A 21,608-nucleotide genomic window follows, 5' to 3' on the forward strand; every position below is an offset into this window, starting at 1 on the left:
TCATCTTTTAAACTCCTGAACATTCAATTTTTTCAAGCTTTTCCATTTAAGTGCCTGTTCCTGAGATAAGCTAGCATTGTAACCTATAATAATGTATGTTGAGTGCTCAGCCCAGAGGCTGGTTTGGACCTCAACAGCTCCGCCATCAGCCGTCATAGGTGGCCCAGGCATCCCCGAAGAGGCTTACTAGGGAAATGAGGAGTGGTATAGTTTCCCGTTGCTTTTCTCACTAAGCCAGAAATTGCTATTGCATATCAGTCTGGCAAGCCCACTGAAATGCCAGCACCAACTGACCCCATGGGCAACATATTCACAGTACTCATAACAGAAACTGGCTGCATAAGGAATGGCATTACTATCATCACTCATACCGTGGTCACTTTCATGTTGTCAAAGCCAAGGATGAGACTGAGACAGGTCAATGAAAGTGACAAATAATCTGGGAGAAATAAGTTTCTCTAATGGTCAAAGAATTACTGAAATCTGTAGGTGGTTCCCGAGATTATCTTCCATACACAAACAAAGTCACAAACTTCCTCTCTTTATAATTTTAGTATAAGCAATGAATGAATGAATGAATGAAGCTGGGAGTAAACAAGGTTTCCAAATCACTGCCGATAGAAAATGTACTTCAGTATAACTCGAATTTTTTATTATTATTATTATTATTATTATTATTATTATTATTATTATTATTATTATTATTATTATTATTATTATTATTATTATTATTATTGACTGTAAAAAATATTTAAATTATTATGTGCCAGTGTGAAAGCAGTAATAAATGTTTTAATTATCTAAATGTTCTTTTTCTATTGATGGTATTTTTAAGTACAGTATGTTGTCACAATTTCTTGATGGATTTCTTTTCATAACTTAGAAAGAAACAATAGAAGCAACAGTTGATTCCATTTGAGATTATGATTATTATTATTATTTAATTGTATCTATCTATTCTTTTAATAAAAGAAGCACTTTAGTTTCTTTTTTTCTCAACATTCTAACAAATATGTTATTTAATTGTGTTGCTTCATTTATGCCTTAATTTGTTTTCTGTCTGATGTACTTACAAATATTTCAGTTTATTGCTTTTTTACAATTAAATGTTCTTGTGTTCAAGACGTTCAGCACATTGGTTTCGGTGAGTTATGAACCCATGTTACCCACCCCAATTACCATGTGACCATCCCCCTTAGGCATTTTGTGTCTCCTACCCTCCCCACTCCCAACTATCAATCTTCAACCCTAGGAATGGGTACATTCGTGCATGTGGAATACTACTGCAGTCAAATCATTCATTTTTGAAAAACAAGAAAATGTGTTGATTTTTATGAGAAAGAAATCACGATGGGTGTAAACAACATACTTCTGTTGGCATTTTGCAACTTCATTACTTTGAGTGACTACATACCAGAATATGATAGGTAGGGATTTCCTAATCCTTCTGCACAGTACCAGCATCTCGGAGACAGCTTCCTTCGGGGGGTCAGTAGCAGAGCTTTAAACCCTTCGGAGATAGTCAGATTTTTTAAATTCCTAAACTCAATATCAGTTGAGAAAACTTATGACAATAAGTCCTTTTAACCATCTGGAAAATCTCGAGTGACAAAATGTTGGCTGCAACTGCTAGTGGTAGCAATGACTTCTATTTAACCACCTTGATGAAAGCAATTTATATCTAACAAGAACCTAGACCGAGGGCAAACCTTAACTGATTGTGACTACTACTACTACTACTACTACTACTACTACTACTACTACTACTACTACTACTACTACTACTACTACTACAGTAGTATGGCCCTGACTACTGCATGCAGGTGCTTTGATTTGATGTCACCTGCATGTCAATTTTGATTTCTTTTGTATGTGTCGCCTCTATTATAGCAATTTGAAAGCAAAACATTTTTTAATATTACTGTGTTAATCATCGCAAAACCCTCTGCACCAAGGATTGTCTTCTGTTCTGGATCCAGCATTCTCCTCCTTGTCTTCTAGCACTGCGAGATATGGCCTTACATTACCACTGTACGTTTGGTCAAAATAATAATAATAATAATAATAATAATAATAATAATAATAATAATAATAATAATAATAATAATAATAATAATAACAAAGCTTTAATTGTCAGTGAAACATAGGGCCTCCACAAAGAGTCACCACCGCACTCTGTTCTTTGCCAGTTCTCTAGCCTTCTGCCAAGTTCTGGCTGAAAGTTCCGGTCAATTCACTTTCTCCATGTCATCTACCTTGTCTCCTCCAGTCTTGTGGATTCCACTCCAAAATCTTTTTCTTTAAGAAGACAGCCATACTTCCCCATGTCAACTCAGTGAAATGTAATTTAAAACCTTTTCAGTCTATTGAACACACAAGTTAAATGAAAATACAATAAAACTTGTTCAAAGCAGAATCGCAAGTGACCAAAAATATCTTCAAAATTAAACAAGTTTCTGCATTACACAAAATATTGGTTTTTTGTTTGTCTTTTTTCCCTGAAAACACCAATCATTACCACCATCATTATGTCTGACTCGTTGGCTGAATGGTCAGCGTACTGGCCTTCTGTTCAGAGGGTCCCGGGTTCGATTCCCGGCCGGGTCGGGGATTTTAACCTTCATTGGTTAATTCCAATGGCCCGGGGACTGGGTGTTTGTGCTGTCCCCAACATCCCTGCAACTCACACACCGCACATAACACTATCCTCCACCACAATAACACGCAGTTACCTACACATGGCAGATGCCGCCCACCCTCATCGGAGGGTCTGCCTTACAAGGGCTGCACTCGGCTAGAAATAGCCACACGAAATTATTATTATACCATCATTATGCAAAACAAGATACAGTATTTTAAAATATTATTTAGAGCTTGCCTGTATCTGCCTACGCATGACGCTCGCTTATCCAGATTGATATACATAGTACTGAAGTACACTGAACTGTTAATTACTATTACTGCATTTATAACTATATACTGTACAATACACAGTATATCATTTTGACCCTATCATAACACTACAGAGGGGTCCAGAAAAATGTAGACACTCTTTGATAGTCAATATTAATGGAACAAAATGACATACCATTACAATTCTTGCACGGGGCGGGAGGTTGTTTTGTGTGTTCAAAGTGACCCCCATTAGCGGCCAAACAACGTCAATGCCGCTGAACTGCTGACCAAACCATTGCTGCTGGTGTGATAGCCGCACAGGAAGCCTCGATGGTTTCTTTTTTTTTTTTTTTTGCTAGGGGCTTTACGTCGCACCGACACAGATAGGTCTTATGGCGACGATGGGATGGGAAAGGCCTAGGAGTTGGAAGGAAGCGGCCGTGGCCTTAATTAAGGTACAGCCCCAGCATTTGCCTGGTGTGAAAATGGGAAACCACGGAAAATTGATGGTTTCTAATAGCTCGTTCAATGTAGCTGGCTTCTGTCGATAAACTTCATTTTTAAGGTCCCCCATAGGTAGAAGTCAAGAGGTGTAAGGTCTGGAGACCTATCCATCGTCCAGGTAGATTTTCATCCAAGTAGGCTCTGACATCTCTGTGGTAGTGAGGCGAAGCGCCATCTTATTGTAGGTAAAATCTTTCATTTCCAAATATCTCTCAGATGGCAGGTAAAATGGATGTTTGCAGCATAACCCCGCTTTCATGTGCACCCTGATTCACAGATTTTGAAGTGACCTAGTAAAATGTTGCAACACAGCAGCGCTGGAAGCTGGACTTGTTGATGTTTTTGGTTGGCCAGACCTTTCCTTATGCATATCCTGAACAGTACTGTCGGCTTCAAATTTATCCCGAATACAATAAATTGTGGTACATGTTGATGGCTGAGTTCCGTACACATTATGCCATTGCCATTGTACCTTCATCATGTTTTTGTACTTCCAGTACCACTTCAATATGGCCTTGCATTGCTCGAACAACAATCTTACTTCATTCATTGCTGCACTGTCATCTGCTGGAAAATGTGCGCCAAGATTGTCACACTATTCATGTGACCTTCATTATCTGTAGAGAAAACAATGGACTACGCTACTGGGCAAGAATTGCAACGATATGTCATTTTGTTCCAAAGATATTAACTATCAAAGAGTGTCTACATTTTTCTGGACCCCTCTGTATATTACACTATGGCACAACACTGGATATATGCTGTTTAAACTTATTTCCATCACAATTCTCTATACAGTACTTCACAACACTAAGCTTTCTTCCACAGATCAAACAAACTTGTTTCATCTTCTTCCTAATTATGTCTTTCTGAATGCAGTTCTGAGCTAAGTACATTAGTTCAAGAAGAGTGGAAGAGTTAGATATAATGACAAATTGCTTTGTCACAAAAGCATTGTGGGCCTCTTCACGAGCTCGAATCTTCGTTTGGTCTTAAGGAAAGGCCAGACCTTTGCGTCCAACCGATTTCAATGAGCTTCAATGTACCTCTTGGGGGACACTCAACAGTAACTCATGCAGAAGGGTTTAGGTCAATACGTATTCGTTTTCGAAAAAAATAAGGTCAAATATCATGACTCAGGATCCACTTCAGACCAAGTAGATGTAATAGTACACTAAAAGGCAAACAAATTTTACATAAACAAGTTAGGGCTGCAACCTAATAATTTACAAAAAACTGATGGAATCCCTGATTCCAATGCAACACATATATACTTGGAGAGATACACCGCAGTCGACCGGAGCGGTGGCTGGTTGGTGACCGTACTTGTCTGCGAACTTCGACAACATGAGTTTGAGGTTTTTTTTTTTACAGTTTGCATCACGTCACACTGATGCAGATAGGTCTTATGGTCTTGCGAGAATATTTAGGCCTATATTCATTTCAAGAAGAAATAAAGTGTATTGCAATTAGCATAATATTTTTGTTCCATTTTTATCTTCACGTTTCCTCAAATAATACTTTATTTGTCCAAAAACCTTAAAAAGTAGTTAGTGGGACGTAAAAACAAATAACATTATTAATAATTTATTTTGTACAAAATATATAACTGCAATGAGATTTGAACTCATATCATCGAGGTTTGCAGACAAGCACGCTGACCAATCGGTCACCACTCCTCCAGTTGACCGTGGTGTAACTCTCCAAATATAAATGCGATTTATTGGAATCGGGGATTTATCCATTTTTCGGAAATTATTAGGTTGCGGACCTGACTTGTTCAAATAAAATTTGTTTGCCTTTTCATGTTCTATCACCTCCACTTGGTCTGAAGCAGATTTTGCGTCACGACATTTGACCTCTTTCTCAGCATTTCTCACTGTAGGAAGGGCTGTAGTCGATTCGAAAATATGATGTGAAACCATATTGACCTAAACCTTTCTATACGAGTTACTGTTGAATGCCCCCCAACAGGTACATCAAAGCTCCTTGAAATCAGTTGGATGCAGGGTCTGGCTTTCTTCTTGTTAGTCTTCTTGTTCGTCTCCTACTTCTTCCATCTCCTCCTCTTTCTCAGCATTTCTCACTGTAGGAAGGGCTGCAGTCAATTTGAAAATATGGTGTGTCATAAGTTGTTTGTCAGTCCGAATGAAGTTCTCTGCCTGGCAGGGAACGTTTCTTGCTTGACACAAGTTGGATATTGCCGATGCGTTTTCAAACACTTCATTTGTTCCCCCATCCATATTATCACTCCCCCCTAACAAATGCGTCAGTTTGTCCAAACAATAACATTGATCATATCAGCACCAGAAATGCACAAATATTATATGGAGGACTACATCAGTTCCTAATATTTTCTGCATTGTACAAGTAGATTTTAAAGAATTCTTTCATTTAATGTTTCTGTTTCCACGTTGAAGAGATTCTGCATTATACAAAAGTAAGAATATTATAACGCCATAAGCTTCGTCAGGACCAAGAAAATATTCCGTAGTAGACAAGTTTCTGCTTTGAGCATGTTTTACTGTTTTACACTGTAACACACCTGTAAAAAAAAACATTATAAAACAAAGAATAAAAATACACACTATTAAAACCAAGAATGACAAGTTTCCCAAATATGGAATGTAACTTGGTAGAATCCGATGATGTTCTTTTAAGAACGAAACATATCATTCATTGTTTAATATTGTGTATTATTCCTTGTTTAATAATACTTTTTTTTTACAGTTATGTTATAGTAGGTAAGGATTATTCTGCCCGAAGGCAGGTCTGAACCTCCGCAGAGGTGTTCCTGAGCCGGAGTTTACGTGCGGTAGGGTGGCCAGTTCCTTTCCGCTCCTCCATTCCCTTACCCCCCACCAACAGCGCGTGGCAACCCATCCAACTCCTGACCACGCCCAATGTTGCTTAACTTTGGAGATCTCCCGGGATCCGGTGTTTCAACACGGCTATGGCCGTTGGCTATGTATAGTGTAATATTTTTATTTAACTTGTGTGCTCAACAGACTGAAAAGCTTTTAAGTTACATTACTCCAAAGCTTACTTCGCAAGTGATCCTTCGCCCTGTATCTGTGGGAGCCTTATCCACTTCCACTTACTCTTCTTGACCTGCTCTGCTGTTGGTCTCAGACTGGTTATTTCCTAGCATGTTTGGCAAGACTTTTCCCAACGATCACAACAATCCTATTTGGAGCCATCCTTCTCATCCTTCCAACAGACTCTTGTCCAATCCAACTTGTTGCCAGATATTCTCATTCCTTATTTTTTATCACCTCGTCTGATGACAAGAATGGAGGAACTTCATTTCAGTGGTCTGTAGGCGACTCTTTTCAAGTCTATTCAAAGTTGCTGCTTCCAGTCTGTACATTAGAATTAATACAAGATATGTTTTGTTCCATGTGTTCTTTGAAGCTTGGGGAAATGTGTTATCCCTAAGTAGCTGACGAATGGAGTGGTAGAATTTTGATGCACCTTGTTGCCTATTTCTTGGTTTATGGTATTTTCAGAAGAAACAAAGCTCCCTAAGTATTTGAAGTTCTTAATAATATCTACTTCTTCATTTTACACTTAGAGGTGGACTACTTTCAGGATTTCCACTAATACCAAACCAACTGCTTTAGTCAGTGGCGTGCACTGAACCCCAACTACCCTAGAGCTGCTGGAGTAAAGAATTTTCTTTTTACATTTTCTTATTATTCCTTAGAACATTCTTTATGAGTTAAAATCGAGTTTAATAAACTGGAAACAGCTACTGTACATCAAGGATAGTTGCCCAGTTCTACTCAATAACCTGTTCCCGTTTACCACAGTCCAGGTGTCTCCAGCGAGCTGGGTTTCTTTACCGGTACAAAAGAGAGCTACCCCAGCAAAATTCAAGTCGCTTGGTTGATGCACGAGCTTCAAGCCTCCTTTTCTTGGGGTGGCAGGGTGATAGCTGTTGGCCTCGCTCGAGATACACAGCATCTTATGGCTGCAGAGCAGCTAGCTTGGGTACATACTAGTTGTTGTCATTAACACTCAAAGTGTTCAGCGCCACACACCAGACGGTACAAGAAAAACAGTATAGCCTCTTGCAGATGGTCATAAAATAGCCATTTTATGAAATCAATGGTAATAGAAGTATTTATTTTATTTCTGGATTGTTGTTTTCTGTGTTACTCTCACATCCTACACCAAGTCTAGTAAATGTAATACAAGAGTTCCTTGACAAATGTTCGTTACTATTATAAACCATAGACCAGGTCAAACAGCAAGAGGAAGTATCTTTATGAAACAACTAGTGGCAAAGTAAAGTGCTAAATTTTGTTCATTCAGTTTTTTCAGGCTTTTCAGGCTTTTTAAGTTAAAAAACAAGGAGTTAGTCCCTGTATTTTTCTGTGAAAACCATGACTGTACTATTACAAAGCGTCCATGGGTGAAATTCTACTCTTTTTTTTCTTTTTTTCTTTTTTTTTTTTTTTTTTTCTAATCTGCTGTAGCTTAAATTATGATGGAATTTGGAAATATATGCGAGTATGTGGTTGAAAGTATTCTTATTCAAGTGAGTTATGATAAATAACTTCTTTAATATCTTATTTATTATGTGATCTATTTGTTTGTTATAATATTTCTACTTAGTTATCGAGTAAGTTTATAAAATAATAATGTTGGCTTTAGAGAGAGAGTGGAACTGCGGTTACTTTTTTTTTAAACAATTTGCAGCTGGGGTAATGAATGTGTTCACTTCACACCACTGGTTTTAGTTCAGCTAATGTCTAGTCCCATTCTAGGAAGTTCTTCTTGCCTAAGATCTAGTTTGGCTTGTACGTAAACACCAATAACATTAAACATTGAAATTGTGGTGCAGGCAGACTAGATGACATCTGTTCAAAATGCCTACCACACAATAGTGGGAGACACATGATCATTTTTGCAGTGGCTATTAAGCTTCATTACACAAAAATAAGAAATTAAACATTATGTGATAAAAATGTAAAAACGTAAAAATGTTGTAACATCAAATTAAAATGAGGTTAGAAAATGACTACATCTAATATTAGGATGTGGGAAATGATGGGAACCTACAAGGCAGTGGAACAAAAATTTTCACGTTTGAAACTTCAAAAAGAAAAATGACATTCCTAAGAGTTTTGTTTATTATACACGAAAATATGGTGAAAAATTTCAAGAGCCAAACAAAACAAACATCATCTACTGAATATCGGAACTGAATGACACAAACTAAAAGGTTTTTTAAGTTTTACGAAACAATTGTACAAACGTGCTTTACAGCCCCGCAGGTGGAGAATGACACCTTGGTGCTAATAGCACCAACCTATAACCAAATACCGTATTTGCTATAACTAATTCTGCATTAAACAGAGGGCAAATCTCCATACCGTGCCTGATAAAGAGAAAAATACATAAAAGATAGATTGAAACATTTAGTTTACATTACAAGGAACCAGACAAACAAAAACAATGAAGTCACATACTTTGCAGTTCAAAAGGTGAACCATAATTACGAAGGTTAGCTTTACAGTTTATATAACAAGGTTAGAAAAGATACTTTACTCATCACAAATCAGAGTAGGGGTAATTGAAAAATGATGCCTTTGGCAATAAAACTTGGTCAATAGACTTCAGAGGGAAAAACGCCTGCACTTGAAATTACACTGACTGACAGAGCAAATGCAACACCAAGAAGGAGTGGTCAGAACTTTATGCCAATTGCAGGGTAGACTGACGTCACTGAGGTATGCTCATGATGTGAAATGCGCCGCTGTGCTGCGCACGTAGCGAACGATAAATGGGACACGGCGTTGGCGAATGGCCCACTTCGTACCGTGATTTCTCAGCCGACAGTCATTGTAGAACGTGTTGTCGTGTGCTACAGGACACGTGTATAGCTAAGAATGCCAGGCTGCCGTCAACGGAGGTATTTCCAGCAGACAGACGACTTTACGAGGGGTATGGTGATCGGGCTGAGAAGGGCAGGTTGGTCGCTTCGTCAAACCGCAGCCGATACCCATAGGGATGTGTCCACGGTGCAGCGCCTGTGGCGAAGATGGTTGGCGCAGGGACATGTGGCACGTGCGAGGGGTCCAGGCGCAGCCCGAGTGACGTCAGCACGCCATTCTTCAGCATGTGCAAGACACCCTGGCTGTTCCAATATCGACCAGAACAATTTCCCGTCGATTGGTTGAAGGAGGCCTGCACTCCCGGCGTCCGCTCAGAAGACTACCATTGACTCCACAGCATAGACGTGCACGCCTGGCATGGTGCCGGGCTAGAGCGACTTGGATGAGGGAATGGCGGAACGTCGTGTTCTCCGATGAGTCACGCTTCTGTTCTGTCAGTGATAGTCACCGCAGACGAGTGTGGCGTCGGCGTGGAGAAAGGTCAAATCCGGCAGTAACTGTAGAGCGCCCTACCGCTAGACATCGCGGCATCATGGTTTGGGGCGCTATTGCGTATGATTCCACGTCACCTCTAGTGCGTATTCAAGGCACGTTAAATGCCCACCGCTACGTGCAGCATGTGCTGCGGCCGGTGGCACTCCCGTACCTTCAGGGGCTGCCCAATGCTCTGTTTCAGCAGGATAATGCCCGCCCACACACTGCTCGCATCTCCCAACAGGCTCTACGAGGTGTACAGATGCTTCCGTGGCCAGCGTACTCTCCGGATCTCTCACCAATCGAACACGTGTGGGATCTCATTGGACGCCGTTTGCAAACTCTGCCCCAGCCTTGTACGGACGACCAACTGTGGCAAATGGTTGACAGAGAATGGAGAACCATCCCTCAGGACACCATCCGCACTCTTATTGACTCTGTACCTCAACGTGTTTCTGCGTGCATCGCCGCTCGCGGTGGTCCTACATCCTACTGAGTCGATGCCGTGCGCATTGTGTAACCTGCATATCGGTTTGAAATAAACATCAATTATTCATCCGTGCCGTCTCTGTTTTTTCCCCAACTTTCATCCCTTTCGAACCACTCCTCCTTGGTGTTGCATTGTCACTGTCAGTCAGTGTAATTAAAGTTACCGGTATTTTACCATTATTAGGAAAAACCAAGTCCAAAAGGCAGCAAGTGCTTACCCAAGAAACGCCGAAGTCTCCCACATGAGTGGAGGCTGGTCATGGACCATGTCCGTCCTCTGCTAGAACCAGATCGGTAAGACGACTCGCAAATGCACACATTGTGGCGGATGTGCTCATGAGACCAACAACAGGAAATCACCTCATCAAAATTAATATCCAATAAAAGTGCAGGATTAACCTCCCTGAGATTTTTTGCCAATAACATGCTGTTTTATTTTCATCAATCAAAACAATCTTCTTTCTTGCTGACTTTTTAGAATTAAAATGTTCTGAAAAATGTTATGTGATGCAACTCCTAAAACAATGCACGTGTACTATAGCGTGCCGTGCAGTAGCAGTGATTGGGAATTATAAGTGACATGTACAGACAACAAAAAGAACCCGGGTTTGACTGATGTAGCGGGTGAGTGGGAGGGGGGTATTTATATAAAAAAAGAAAAACAAAAAAGGTACAAAAATGGTAACGTTTTTGATGCTCTCTGAGCGAATTTCAACAGAGAGGTAAAGGTTAACAATTTACCAACGGAAGTGCGGTAATAATAATTTTTTGAAATTTTGCTTCAATACTATAAAAAAAATCTTAGCACCAAAGGAGCAATATTACACATGTATTGCAATTAAATAGAAGCACGGCGTGATTATACAATTAAAAATAACTTAGTATTTGACTACATACAAACACACAAACAAAGAAACAGACTCGAAAGTGACTGCCAGAGTGACGAATGTGCACGGTAAGCGGGTGAATCATATCTCAGAATCCATGACCTTGGCAAACAATATAGCCCTGCTACCTTCCTCACAACACATGCAAAGTCTCCACTACTTGCTGTGGCACTATACGAATCAGTTAGCCGCAAGGAACAACATTTTGTGCGTATATCCGCTAATAATTCTGTTAATAATTAAAGGAAATAAATGAAAGAATTAGCTGATAACACAACAGGGCTTGTACAAATTGCTTTTTTTTTTTTATAAATAATTCCTAGTTTCCGCCGGCTAAAATGGAATTAAAATATAATGTTTTCTCCATAAATTGCCGCTAATTGCCGCTACTGATAGGGTGCACCAAAACTTTTCCATCAAGGAAAATTTTAAAAAGATAGGATTACATAAATGAATGTCCAAACGATTTTTTTTTTCCTGACAGCCACATTTCATGGTGCTTCTGCGTATTTCAGGGAAGTTATCCAAGCACCTTATCATCCCCTGTTGTGCATCCTCTCCCAAGTGTAAATATTTTTGTCTCCAGTTCATTCCTAAACTCACAATGGACTCAACTCTTGCCTTTTACAACACTGTTCTATCTTTTACTGACTAGTTTCTGAATCCAGCTCTATATGTGCATTCTAATTTTCAACTTCTGATCTGGAATGTGAAAATATACTTTTTCAAACATCTAAATGTTGCAACAATTTTTAAAATATTCATTATCTACACCATATGTCAATGTAAATGGCACATTCATCTCTGAGCCACACTTTCTTGCAAGATATTTTTTCTTATCCTTTCTTCCTCTGCATGCCTCATTCTCACCTCTTTTTTTGGATGTCTGTTTGCTCCTGCAAGATCGCTTCTTGGCTGCTGTGCATGTATAGAGAGCACTTCACAAGTAATCAGAAGAATTAGTTATTGTAACAAGAAATAGGTTATTAACTTTGAGAACATATTATGAGGGCTTTTTTTTTTTCAACCTCCGATGGGCAATAAAAAGATACATTGACACAACAAAATGATTTTATCACTAAAAGTTTATTAGTTTCATACTTATTTTTCCACATAATCGCAAAAACGATTTAGACATTTGTCGTATTGTGACACCAGCTTTCCAATGCCCTCTGCAAAAAAGTCTGCTGCAAGTCAGGTAATGTGCGTCTGGACAGCCCCTGCTCCATGAAATCCACCAACATGGTCCCAAATAAACGGTAGCCATTGTTTTCCTGTTGCTCGGTATCAGTTTAAACTTTCTTGGCTTGTTTGGAGAAGAAGGACGCATCTACTGCTCAGACCAGGGCCTCTCAAACGTCCAAAATCTCTCGCGCCCAAAATGAGGCGCAGAGGTTCTGTGCACCGTACATCAGTCTTACTCGGCTAAGCTCGGACTAACTCGGCTCAGATGGTGAGACCTGCAGAACGAGTGAGGAAGGGGGAAACATGCGGAGCAAGCGAGACAGGCATAGGGAAAGAGAGAGACAGCGCTGAAACTTGAGGAGTGGGGGATCTGCACTGTGATCAACCTAGCAAAGTAGTCTTTTTGACCTTGCACTGCGCAATGCACCGGCGCAGGCAGTCTGAGAGGCCCTGGCTTAGGCTGTTCTTTGGTTTCTGGAGTGTCATACAGGATTCAAATTTCATCACCAGTAATGATAGACTTTAAGAACTCTTCCCCATCACTATCGTAATGTGTGAGAAACATTATGACTGACGTCATTCGCTGAGTTTTGTGATCGTCAGTCAACATTGTTGGGACCCAACACGAGCAAGGTTTCCGGTATCCTAAGTGTTGAATCACAATCGTGCACAGAGAAGACCTTGAAATGTCTGGAACTGATGTAGAAAGTTTACTGATCATAAACCTCCATTTGTGGCGGTCAAACAAAGAACTTCAGGAGGCTGTCTAGACGCACTTTACCTCAATGGTGGGAGACTTCTTTGCAGAGGGCATTGGAAAGCTGGTGTTACGATACAATAAATGCCTAAATCGTTTTGCCGATTATGTGGAAAAATAAGTATTCACCTAATAAACTTTTAGTGATAAAATCAGTTTGTTATGTCAATATGTCTTTCTTTTAGCCCATCGGAGGTTGAAAAAAAAAAAAACAGCCTTCATAAAACACTTGCATGTTTTGTCAGACACACAGGTTTCAATGGAATTTTCATTTAAATCATTTCTTAAATAATTTTAGTTTCTTATTAGTTGTGAGAAGCATGCACTATTAATTATTAGTTATTGAAATTTAAGAAAACTTACAGAATAAATATAATATGCATAAAACAATCTCTTTTTTTTCTTTTTTCTTTATGTCACACCGACGATGGGAACGATGGGATAGGAAAGGGCTAGGTGTGGTAAGGAAGCGACCATGGTTTTAATTAAGGTCCCCAGCATTTGCCTGGTATGAAAATGGGAAACCACAGAAAACCATCTTTAGGGCTGCCAGCTGTAGGACTTAAACCCACTATCTCCCAATTACAAGCTGATAACTTATAAACATAGTAAAACTGCTAGGAAGATGATTTTACAGTTCTCTGTAATCAGTAGTGCATCCATTCGTCTTCATAAAATAGGCTTAGTTGATGACTACCTGGTGGCCATGATTGTTAAAGTGTGAAGTCAATGTGGTCTGACAGTGTGGTTGGCCAGTTCAAGTCCCGTTGGTCGAAAAAATGTTGACATCAAAATGTTGACTGGCAGGGAAGGAGAGGTGGTGGTATACAATTTCTAATCACTAGATTGCGTGCCAAAAGCCTGGGTTAAATTCCAAACCTCTCTGCAGTGCTCATAAGGAGTGAGGGCATATGACGCTGTTGAAGTTGATTCGCCCATTGGATCGGGATGTAAAATCTTGAACGGACCCCTTGGTGCTATTCGACAGGAGCAGGCTATGTGCTGGCACCAGGTTCCACCCTCTCCCTTCTTACTGTTATATATCACGTCATTCATTACATCTCCTTAACTCCTCTGATGAGGTTGACATCAGGAAGGACATCCGGTCAGAAAAACTAGGAACAAGGGTTGGACATCTCTCATATAGTAAATACATAGATAACAACAACAACACAGTGCATTCATGAAGAGATTTTGGGAGGATAAGAAGGCACAAACCATCAAACCAACTAACAAGTTCAAACGCGCTCTATGAATGGGCATAACGAAGAAAGAAAGAATAAGAATAATAATAATTATAATAATAATAATGTGGTGTGTTGGGGCTTGGTGTAGGTCTATCGAATTGATGCCCAGAGTGACCTGCATGTTTGTGATAATGGGGCCCAACATAGGATGAAATCTAATTGAATCAAATCTTGGGCACTAAACTAAGTGCTATATATACTTTAGTAACATTGATGAACCACCAACCATTTATAAAAATGTTTGATAAGAACTAATGACATTCCTAAGACACTGGAGTTTGAGTGAAAATGAGACAAAACCGAGCAACTGGCTGTAAAGTTTGGGTCACGTAGCTATCAGCTTGCATTCGGGAGATAGTGGGTTCGAACCCCACTGTCGGCAGCCCTGAATATGGTTTCCGTGGTTTCCCATTTTTGCACCAGGAAAATGCTGGGACTGTACCTTAATTAAGACCATAGTCACTTCCTTCCCAGTCCTTTTCTGTCCCATGGTCACCACAAGGCCTATCTGTGTCAGTGAGGTGTAAAGCAACTTGAAAAAACAAATTACTGTACTGTTACCAGATTCTACACTTTTGTGTATATTATGATATATTATGACCACACAGATTACACACAATATGGAGAGGCTTTTATGACCACAACACGAAAGATCACAGAAACCAATAGGAAGCTTAATAAGCATGAAAAAATATCAAAATGCAGAAGGAAATTTTAAAAACTGAAATATGAGCAAATGCAATATTATAACACATTTAAACTTTCTGGTATTTTGCATAATTTACTGATAATTTGTTTAATTTATATTTTATACTTACCGGTACATTTCATTATCGTTTCCAATAGTAATGAGAGTTTTTAATGCAGAATAAAGTAAATTAATTGAACAGGCTTTGACAGGCATTATTTTAAGTTCTGCACATGCAATGTCCTTTGAATGAAGCCTTTGTTATCATTCCTATGTTTATGAAAATTAGCTTTCAGTGTTGATATATTCTTTATTGCATGCATTTCATTTCAAAGTTTGATTGTATTTAAGTTTGTTTTGATATTTGATGGTTGAAAATTTAATTTCTTGAATGAAGTCACTCTAGTCAAGTGAATTAGGTTGATAAAGTTGTTAGCTTTCCAAACAAGTATTTCACTGAAAAAACTTCAAAATCATACAGTATGAGGTAAACTATAAAATGCAGTGAAGAAGTATCTGTGAATTAAGAAATATGATATATATATAATATAGTTTTGCCAGAAAGTTTAGTGACACACTGTGATTTGAACACCATAGGGCAGGGCCTCTCAAACGCCCAAAATCTCACGCGTGCAGCTCGAGGTGCAAGACCTCCGTGCACTGTGCATCGGTGTCGCTCGGCATGACTCGGATCAACGCTTCGTCTCTGGGCTACTCGGCTAAGCTCGGCTCTACTCGGCTATACTCGGTTCAACTTAGCGCGGATTTGGTGGGCTACGGCGCAAGTGGGGCAGAGGGAGACAGGCGTGTGGAAAGAGAGAGTAAGCGCTATTGCTCCAAATCGAAGAGTGGGGGGTCTGCACTCTGGTCAACCAAGCGAAGTCGTCTTTTGCACCGTGCACAGTGCATGCACCACGCGCATGCACCCTGAGAGGCCCTGCCATAGGGGAACCATGAATGAGTTAGCTGGATCATTTATAATGTCCAATAATGGACCAACTATATCGGTATTATAAATTTTCTCATTTGGGACAAATATTTCAGGTTTCCTATGGGAATCAAAATCTATATCAACAGGAGACCCTGTCGCTATATTGTTAGATTATTATATAACAATGCTTTTAGCTGTTAACTAACAACGGGAAATGAGTATTTGTTTTACCCAAACTAGGCATTTCTATGACGATGGGTACCAAGGGCTCTCATAGGATAGTTTGTAGTGGGGGTGGGGGGGCTAGACCTGGGGGTATGTAGTATTTTTAATATTTTGGAAGATGAATGGCGAGTTGTATTCCACGATAGAATACCACATACTGTATCCCCTACCACTTCTACGTAATACCGATTTTTAAATCATTTTCTTGAAAGAAAAACACCTGACTATAGTAGATTTTTCCTTTCCTGAAAGCTAGCAGGGGGGGGTGGGGCAGGCGCCCCCACCTTGCGCCCGGGCATGGCCGCCCATGATGGGTACTACTCTTAGAAAATTTTATAGATTTTTAAGCAAGCAAAATATTTTGAGTTTTTTTTTCAATAAAATGCAAAATAACTGAATAACTAATTGTGATACAATTTTCATTTATTGCTAAATTGTTTCTAACACTATATGACAGGTAGTAATCAAACATGCCTGCACGCAATGACATTACTAAGGATGAAAATCATATCAGAATATTAATGAAAGTGTTAGTCGCTTAGCAACCTGCTAAGTACAGAATGTATTGCAGGTTAGGGTAAGCTTTTGCCTGCAATTATTGGAGTGATCATTTAATGATTTGATTTTATGATTACTCAAAGATGGCTGAACTCAGAGTCCTATCACCGGCAAGTAATTCTGGAAAGAATAAAACAAAAATGAAGCATATCTGTCCAATAAAATGGATGGATGGATTTACCAAAACTGTTTTTAGTAAACTCTTTTAATATTTAGATTATAAACAGTATTAAAGTTGTTGAAAATATTGATCACTAAGCAGAAACAAAACAAGTGAAAAATTAAGTCATTTATAGAAAGAGAGGAGCATGAAGATGGCCCATACAAGGATCCAAACATGTTCTAATTTAAGGTTAAATAGAATATTATTATAATGGAACAGTTGTACAGTATTGAGTAGGTGGATATATATTCAAAGTTAAGCAGACCCGGCCAACAGCTGGAAACTGCAGATGATGATGATGATGATGATGATGATGATGATGATGATGATGATGATGATGATGATGATGATGATGATGATGATGATGATGATGATGATGATATTCAAAGTTTTCTTGTGGAAATTTCTTGACTTTAAAATGTGTAATTCTATATGGAACAAAAATGAAATTCATTTGTTGTAATTAATTCCCTGTCAAAACTATAAACATTTCTTTTCATAAAAAACTTCTTTCTCTTTTTACTGGGCGTTTTAGTTGGTGAATGGTGATTCATCTTATAACTTTGTCTGCTCCAGAATATTCAAAACACTTTGCTTTGAACGACTGGTAGGCACACCTGTTACCCATCACATAACTCACACATTCAAGTTTCTTATTATTTCTCACAGGATTGAATTCTCCCTTGAAGTCATTGTAAACCGTCCCGATAATTACCCTCGCATTGGAACGTAAAGATTTCCCCCTGACCTACTTCAGCAAAAAATTGCAATGCTTACTGAACATAATGCAATGGCTGAAGATGACCTCTAAGTAGATTGAAACTAGTTCCATTTGATGTTTTAATGTTTTCATAACTGGCATCATTTAATAAAATGGGTATTGAATAGGTGGATCCTTTTCCAGTTTGAATTGTAAGTGGAAATGTACTGACAGCACACAGGATTCACATCTGTGATTGGTGGCCTCAAGGCGTTGTCTTTCATTCAAACCAGCATAGCAGTGGAAAGCATCCAACTTCTCAGCCGTAGTGCTCTGGACTAATAATAATAATAATAATACATTCACAGGTGTGTTTGGGAGCATTTCTCCAATGTGTACATTGTTACTAAAGTTGGTCATCTTGTTTATGGAAATGCTAGTAAGCAAGATTGATTTATTGCAACAAAGAGGAAAGAATTTATGATTTCTTCTTCATGGTGGAAATAATGAGGGGTTCAAAAACATGCGATAACACTAGGAGGATCTCTGACACTTCCAATTTTATTGAAAGTATTCAAACTTGAATTCTCTTCCCACAGGAAGTCTATCATGATACTAAACTACAATAATTCAAAAGTTAGGAACATATTATAATGTAACTCAAACATTGTTGATGTTTTTACACTTTTAGGCACTATGGTTTTCATTTTCATTTATTAAAAGTTAAGGCACTGTCAGGGCCATTTTCTAGCAAAATAATTGTATTCCACTAAGTTAAGTAACAACACATATGGAAGTACGTAAAGACAGGCATCTGTGAGGTTCAGTACTACAGTGGTGAGGAAGCTGATACTATAGCCTAATTCGCAAGACTAGCAAGTCTGGCATGAGTGCATGTGCTGCCTGTTAGCTGCACCCACTATCCCATCCCGCCCATTGCCCATCGTGTGGTGAGGAGGAGGGTGTTGTCTCATTGTTTAGGCCCAAAAGTGTGCCCAGTTCGCCGATGGTGAAAAGAGCCTTCTCGCGGCTGGGGAACCTTACGGCCGGATGGGGACGATCCATCCGTAAACAACACTCGCAGCTGTCTGCAGACGATAAGAAGAAGTGGGCTTCATCTCAAGACTGTTCAAGTAAGTATCATGAATACAGCAAGTCAGACTTTTCAAAGGGAACGGTAAGGACAAATAATAAATAAGGAAACTCATAATGGATGCCCCAACAGAAATCACTTATATATGAAACTATGATAAATTTAATGGTGGTCTAATTCTACTGTCAAGGAAATATTAACAAAAGAAAACACCCGCAATGGAAATTCAGAAGGACCTGGTGCTGCAAAACATACATACATACATACATACATACATACATACATACATACATTTATGGTGTGGTCAAAACGTTTCTGTTTGAGGGCGTTGCTGCAATGGGCATGCAACGTAGCGTGACTCCAATGCGGGTATATAAGCACGGACAAGTAGGCAAAGCGATTAGTGTGGCAGTTGTGTCATGTAAAAGTGTGTACGTTAAATGCGGCCATGTGAACTATGGTGGCGTTATTACAAAATGTGTCCAAACAGGGCCAACGTGCTGTTATTCTGTTCTTTGCTGCCAAAGGGCAAACACCGATGGGCATCCATTGGAGAATCAAGACTATGTATGGGGCAACATGTCTGTTGAAAACCACCATTGTGGAATGGTGCATCAAGTTCCGTGCGGGTCGCGTTTGACTCAAGACGTCCATCCCCATACCACAAAGTTCATCGTGCAGAAGGTACGCAGACTCTAGTGGGAGACACTCGAGCACCCGCCTTATAGTCCTGATCTCTCCCCATGCGATTATCTTGCCTTGGGTCCCCTCAAAAAGACCTTGAAGGTTCAATGCTTCCTACCGGGTGAGGATGTGCAGCAGGCAGTTACGGACTTCTTTGCACAGTAGGACACGGTGTTTTAACCCACGAGGATCTTCAACCTAGAGCGTTAGTGGGATGAGTGCCTCAATGCTTACAGTGATTTTGCCTGATTGACATGCCGATTCAGGACTGTACGGCAGTCAAACGGAAAGTTTTTGATCGCCCATTGTGTACATACATACATACATACATACATACATACATACATAATCGTTATAGATTGTTCTTCCTTTCAATGTTCAGTATGCAAGCCTCTGCAATTAACTAAGTGCCTCCATAATTCTCTGTTTGCAACTAGCTTTTTGACCTCGCATAGTTCCACGCCTCTTATTTTTACGCCATTTAAAGGTGTGTCTAACCATCATCCTCTTGGTCTCCCCGTTCTCTTACCCTCCGTTACTCTCCTGAGTAACCATTACCAACTCCATTCGACTCATGTAACCCCACAATCAAATCTGGTTTATATGCATATCTTAATCCATCAAGTTTGTACCTAACTTGGACATTATCTCCTCATTTCAAGGACCTGCCTTTCATAATTCCAACCTTTTAGTATCTGCAATCATTCTTACTATCTTCATAAGTTGTAATAATTTCTTGTTACCCAGCTTGATAGCTGCAGTCGCTTAAGTGCGGTCAGTATCCAGTAATCGAGAGATAGTGGGTTCGAACCCCACTGTTGGCAGCCATGAAGATGGTTTTCCATGGTTTCCCATTTTCACACCAGGCAAATGCTGGGGCTGTACTTTAATTAAGGCCACGGCTGCTTCCTTCCTGTTACTAGGCCTTTCCTATACCATCGTTGCCATAAGACATATCTGTGTCGGTGCGACGTAAAGCAAATAGAAACAAAAAATTCTTGATATTTCTATTGTTAATATTAAAATTAGTATTAATACTAATTTTACATTTAATGTCCTGGAAGGAGTTTAAAATTATTCAGATAGACTTCTCTTAAACTAATTCCTGAGATAACTTTCCTCCATGGTTACAGAATTTGCAACCTAAAGTGTGGTTACTATGATTCTGATATTTTATTAAGTTTCAAATTACTCCTCATAAAATTATGTATACGTATAGGAAACAAATGGAAAGACCATGGAAAGGAGTACACATGTGAGAAACAAATAAGTCCAAAATTTTGTCAGTGGAAGATAGAATAAAGAAACCAAGCAAGTGGCTGTGTGGTTAGGGTCACATAGCTATCAGTTTGCATTCAGGAGATAGTGGGTTCAAACCCCATTGTCAGCAGCCCTGATGATGGTTTTCGTGGTTTCCCTTTTTCATGCCTTTCACTTCCTTCCCACTCATAGTCCATTTCTATCATACCACTGCCATAAAACCAATCAATTAATCATGAATGATCTGCATTTCTAGTACAGAAAAAGGTTGTCTGCACAATGTGTAGGCTGGTGCAGTTGACCTTTGTTTTCCTCTCTTAATTAAGCTTAAAATACTGACAATTAAAAATTTGTATATTTACGTCTCTTTGACATGCTTTTTTATTTTTTAATGCTATTTGTTCGGGGCGTCGACCTATAGAGATCTTTTGCCCCTACTTGCACCATGTGATATGAACCGGCGTGTAATTGGAATGGAGGTAGTGTAGAGTGTTGAATGTGAGGAAAGGAACGTTAAGGACGACACAAACACCCAGTCCCCAGGCCAGGAACATTAATAATTTACAATTAAAAGCCCCTGACCCAGCCGGGAATCAAACCCGAGGCCTCCAGGTGACAGGCGGACGTGTTGCCCCCTACATCACGGAGCTGGACTTGACATATGTTAAAAACAACATAAACGAATTCAGTACTAAGGAAAACATTCACCTTCATGATACTTGGGGCAAAGCAGACATTGACATCCCAATTCATAGGCTGTCAAAAAATGCTCGCTCATATAAAATCAGTTGTTTAAGATTATTTAATAAATTATCACATTCTGCTTGGTCCATTCCTTTAAGAAATTTTAAAAGGAAATTTTATGATTGATTACTAGAAAATCCATTTTATAATACCTCTGAATTCTTAGAAATGCATAAGGTTAGTATTAAGTTTTAATAAAAGGTCTTTGTACACTTAGCCTT

General features: G+C 39.3%; 1 protein-coding gene across 1 annotated transcript in view; it reads left to right on the top strand.

The window, feature by feature from the left end:
* rsh (radish) overlaps positions 1–21,608 on the top strand; it is a 951,216-nt gene that overhangs the window by 886,962 nt on the left and 42,646 nt on the right. Inside the window, exon 13 of the mRNA XM_067155296.2 lies at positions 18,588–18,739. Coding sequence (XP_067011397.2) covers positions 18,588–18,739 — 152 coding nt within the window. The remainder of the gene's footprint in view (positions 1–18,587; positions 18,740–21,608) is intronic.

This window comes from Anabrus simplex, chromosome 11 (assembly GCF_040414725.1).
Source record: "Anabrus simplex isolate iqAnaSimp1 chromosome 11, ASM4041472v1, whole genome shotgun sequence".
Lineage (NCBI taxonomy): Eukaryota > Metazoa > Arthropoda > Insecta > Orthoptera > Tettigoniidae > Anabrus > Anabrus simplex.